The following is a 5000-nucleotide window of genomic DNA, read 5'->3' as shown; positions in this document are numbered from 1 at the left end:
TTTACAACAAGGATTTCTTTAAAAATCACAAAGAACTAGAAAAAAAAAGAAAGAAAAAAAAAGAAAAGAAAAAAAAAGAGACAAAAAAACAAAAAAAAAGAAAAAGAAAAAAAAGGACTCCATCTTACCCACAAGAGTTCTGACTGTGTCGATCCATGCATCCCCTGTCGGCCTGTACAGATCGCGGAAGTTATTTCCCTTGGCCCTCTTCCAAGATGGCAGAGTCTCAATAAAACTGCGACGACTCAAAGCTGTGCTGTTCACTGCAAAAAAAAAAACACAGGAGAGAAGCAGAGACAGTTTACAGTCCTTGCCAATGCCTTAGTTTCACTTTAATTTCGGTTTCAAGGAGGCGTCAAAACGCGTGCGCTGCTCCATATGGGCTACACGACACCACCACATCTGCTTCAACAGCGAATAGGAGCTGAAGTCTGCTCCAGATATAAGCAAAGCGCACTGGTCAGGGCATTGAGAGCTAAGTATAAAACATTAACCTCGAAATGAAACGAAACAAACAAAACAACAAACAATTAGATACATTAAAATGATTATGATACTGAGCAACTAGACACATCAAAATATCATAGAAATGAGAGCTACACAAAAGGGAAACGGTTGAAATGAAATAAGGATAAAGGTTAGTCCTTGTTCGTAAACTTTCACCTCAGTGAAGTATTAACATGATTAAAAAAGAAAGTATGAACATGGCACCGTTCTGATGTCGATGGACATTGTTTTGGTGGGCTGCTAACATGCGGTTTCACACCCCTTGTCAAGTGACCAGTTTTCTGGGTACCAGATTAATTAATACTTTAATCATAATCACAGAAATTAGGAATGAGAATTACGGAGTGAGGAAACATTCAGACGCACAAATATAATAACAATAATAATAATGAATATTTGGACGCCTCTCCGGAGAGCCCAGAGAGTTTACAAGTACAATTACACATACATACATTGATGCAGGTACACTTCATAACATTCATTTGCCTATATGCATCACAAAATAAACAGGTCACACACACACACACACACACACACACACACACACACACACCAGACATTCATACCGATACAGCCCCATTCCTCTCTCCATCCACCAGCAATCGCAGACAGACACACAGGGCGGGAAAACTAATCATAACAACTGTGGAAAAGGTGAGTTTTGAGAGCTGATTTGAACGAGGACAAAGACTGAGCGTGTCGGACAGAATAAGGGAGTTTGTTCCAGATGACAGGTCCAATGAAAGAGAAAGTACGTTCCCCAAAGAGTTTCTTTCGCCTTTCATATTAATGATTAAAAAAAAAAGAAGAAAAAAAAGAAGAAAAAAAGGTGTGTGTGCGTGCATTTATTTATCTATCTATCTATCTAGGTGTATATACATCTGTCTATATCATATCACTGAATCTTGGGCAGAGCCGATTCAATGGGCTTGCCCAGCAGTCACTGATAATCAGATTCTGAGGGGTTAAAGACAAAACATCACACACACACACACACACACACTATATATATATATATAATTATGCACGCACACACACCACACACACACACAAACACCCCCCCTATATATATATATATATATATATATATATATAATTATGCACGCACACACACCACACACACACACACAAACACCCCCCCCCACCCCCCTAAATATATAAATATATATATATCTAATTATGCACGCACACACCGCACACACACACACAACCCCCCCCCCCCCCATATATATATATATATATATATATATATATATATAATTATGCACACACACACTTCACCTTGCTGACAGTAGGGGTCGTGACACACAAGCAGCGCTATGAAGGTGATCTCCCCATTGGTGGCGTTGAGCAGACAGGGGGCGCAGTAGAAGACTCCGAACGTTGATTGGCTGGTAGACACTGATGACGTCAGACCCACGTCACCAAGGGCTGGGGGAGCTGTTGGGGTTGTGAAGGTTTTCTGTCTCAGTATCGTGATACTTGGAACTGTGTGTGTGACACTGATTTGTGTGCACTTTCATGCTCTGTACGTTTCAATATGTTTTTTTATTTTTATTTATTATTATTTTCATCTGACTCTATGTATGTAAATGCGTACGTAACTATTACCTGATGCCCGTCTTCCTCCCTCTCCTTTCATTTATGCAATTATTTATTAATCTATTTCATTACTTAATTGTTTGTTTATTTATTTATCTATTTGTTTAGTTATTTATATTATGTGTTTATTATTCATAACCAATTAGTTAATTCACTTTTTTGTTTAAAGTGCAAGTAGGTGTAACAATTCAAGGTGCACGAAACTGAATGCGTTTCAGTCTAGAATGGAGCGTACACAGTGATGTGGGTGTGTTTTTGTGCTACTTATATCATTCTTATGCAGTGGTGTGCATGAATACGTGAATGAATAACGCTACAAGAACTCCCCATCCCATAACACTGGGTAAATAAAAACTCTTATGGATGCTTACATAATTTTTTTTATGTTACGTTTTCAATGAATCACGTCTACCCTTATTTCTCATGCCAACATTGATAAACAGCTCGAGGACCAGATCTGACCCTTGCCCAACCCCCCATCCCACCATCCCTAACCCCCTCCTCTCCCCATACCCCCCTGGGCGTTCAATCTGAGGGTCGCGGGTTCGAATCTCGGTAACGGCGCCTGGTGGGAAAAGGGGTGGAGATTTTTCCGATCTCCCAGGTCAACATAATGTGCAGACCTGCTTGTGCCTGAACCCCCTACGTGTGTATACGCAAGCAGAAGATCAAATACACACGTTAAAGATCCTGTAATCCATGTCAGCGTTCGGAGGCTTAAGGAAACAAGAGCATATCCAGCATGCACACCCCGGAAAACGGAGCACGGCTGCCTGCATGGCGGGGTAAAAAACGGTCACACACGTATAAGCCTACACGTGCACATAACAGTGAACATGGTAGGTGCAGCTCACGAACGATGATGACAACGACGAAAGAAGAAGAAGAAGAAGAAGAAGAAGAAAAATATTATAAAGGAACTCACGTCCAGTGTTGGCCTTGTAATGGATAACATACGGCACGCCACTGTACTTGTTGTTTGCACGGACCTGGTATGAAAAAAAAACCAACAGAAAAAAAGAAAGAAAAAACAATGAAAGCAGAGCAATGCTGGAATCAAGTGATAAGCAGCATAACTCTCATACATTCTATAGCCTTTATCATATCGACACGTACACAGACAGACACAGACACACACACTAACAATGCACACCAAGAAACACACACACAAACACACACACGCACTCACTCACTACACACAATAACAATGAACACCGAGAAACACACACACACACACACACACACACACACACACGCACACAACTAATGAACACCAAGACAGATAATGACACAAGGAAGACAAACAAACCAACAAACAGGCGCAGAGGACAGACAGACAGACAGACAGACAGACAATCTGTCCCTCTGTGACGCTGACTGACGTCAGACCTTCAGCGTGTGGCCGTGTCCCGGTGTGACGTCAACGGTGGCGCAAAACTGTGGCGCTGTCTGCTGCCATGGTTGTTGGACGGACCGGCACTTTTCTTGATACGACCCTGCCGCCTGGACACCCAGGTTCTGATGTCAGCATTACCGTCATCACCACCGTCGTCGTCATCGTCATCATCACCATTATCATCGACGTCGTTGTCATCATCATTATCATCAATACCACTACGACGACCACCACTCACAATACAACAATAAATTCAGCATCATCATAATCGCCATTATCGTGACCATTTCACTTTCGCCATCACCATAATACGTGAACGAAATCAACGCCACCGTGATCAATATTATCGTGACAATTTTCACTTTCTCACAATCGCAGTACAACAACGTCATCATTATATTCACTTCTGTCATCATCGTAACCTCTTCTTCACACATTCATACTCCCCCCATATCCGCTCTTTGATTCAGAACAGCTGCAACAGAAGAACCGACACAAATATTATAGACATCAGTCACAAAGACAAGGGTCCCGAGTTCGAATCTCGGTGACGGCACCTGGTGGATAAAGGGTGGAGATTTTTCCGATCTCCCAGGTCAACATAAGTGCAGACCTGCTAGTGCCTAAACCCCATTCGTGTGTATACGCACGCAGAAGATCAAATACGCACGTTAAAGATCCTGTAATCCATGTCAGAGTTCGGTGGGTTATGGAAACAAGAACATACCCAGCATGCACACCCCCGAAAACGGAGTATGGCTGCTTACATGGCGGGGTAAATAAACAAAATGGTCATACACGTAAAATGTTAATGTCTGTCTGAGTGTGTATGTGTGCGTGCCTGGAATATGATTGAATGACACAGGAAACGAATGATGAGCGCCCAGTGACAGCCGTCAGTCGGCTCTAACCAGGTAGATAACCTGTTGTGCAAATGACCCCGAGTTTGTAAAGCGCTTAGAGCTTGGTCTCTGACCGAGGGTAGGCGCTATATAAGTATCCATATCAATCAATCAATCAAAAGCAGCAAAAACATTATAAAAAAAACCCACACACACACCCCAAAACCACATTACTTGCTTCAAGGAGGAAGAAGAGAAGAAGAAGAAGAAACACACACACACACACACACACACACACAACACACACACACACAACGCACACACACACACACACACAACACACACACACAACACACACACACACACACCGCACACACACACACACACAACACAACACACACACAACGCACACACACACACAACGTACACACACACACACACACACAACACACACACACACACCACACGCACAGGAGCGAGCGCTGACCGAGCATCACATGATTCAGGGGAAGGGCCGATACCTCTGATTTCTCGAAATAATTTACGCAAGGAGTAAGTTATTCCCCTTAGTCCATGCAGTGGGGAAACTAGACTCGGAGGTTCAAGAGAGACAAGACAAGACAAGACAAGACAAGTTCTTCACTTCGAGGATA

General features: G+C 42.6%; 1 protein-coding gene across 2 annotated transcripts in view; it reads right to left on the bottom strand.

Moving 5' to 3' along the window:
• Nucleotides 1-5000, bottom strand: part of LOC143283168 (receptor-type tyrosine-protein phosphatase F-like) — a 74716-nt gene that overhangs the window by 27168 nt on the left and 42548 nt on the right. For both annotated transcript variants that reach the window (XM_076589334.1, XM_076589333.1), the window contains exons 17-20: nucleotides 3499-3612; nucleotides 3035-3098; nucleotides 1789-1947; nucleotides 129-263 (exon numbers count right to left, since the gene is read on the bottom strand). In XM_076589334.1, coding sequence (XP_076445449.1) covers nucleotides 129-263; nucleotides 1789-1947; nucleotides 3035-3098; nucleotides 3499-3612 — 472 coding nt within the window. The remainder of the gene's footprint in view (nucleotides 1-128; nucleotides 264-1788; nucleotides 1948-3034; nucleotides 3099-3498; nucleotides 3613-5000) is intronic.

This window comes from Babylonia areolata, chromosome 6, assembly GCF_041734735.1.
Source record: "Babylonia areolata isolate BAREFJ2019XMU chromosome 6, ASM4173473v1, whole genome shotgun sequence".
NCBI classification, from domain to species: domain Eukaryota; kingdom Metazoa; phylum Mollusca; class Gastropoda; order Neogastropoda; family Buccinidae; genus Babylonia; species Babylonia areolata.
This window is presented reverse-complemented; position numbering and strand designations above follow the sequence as displayed.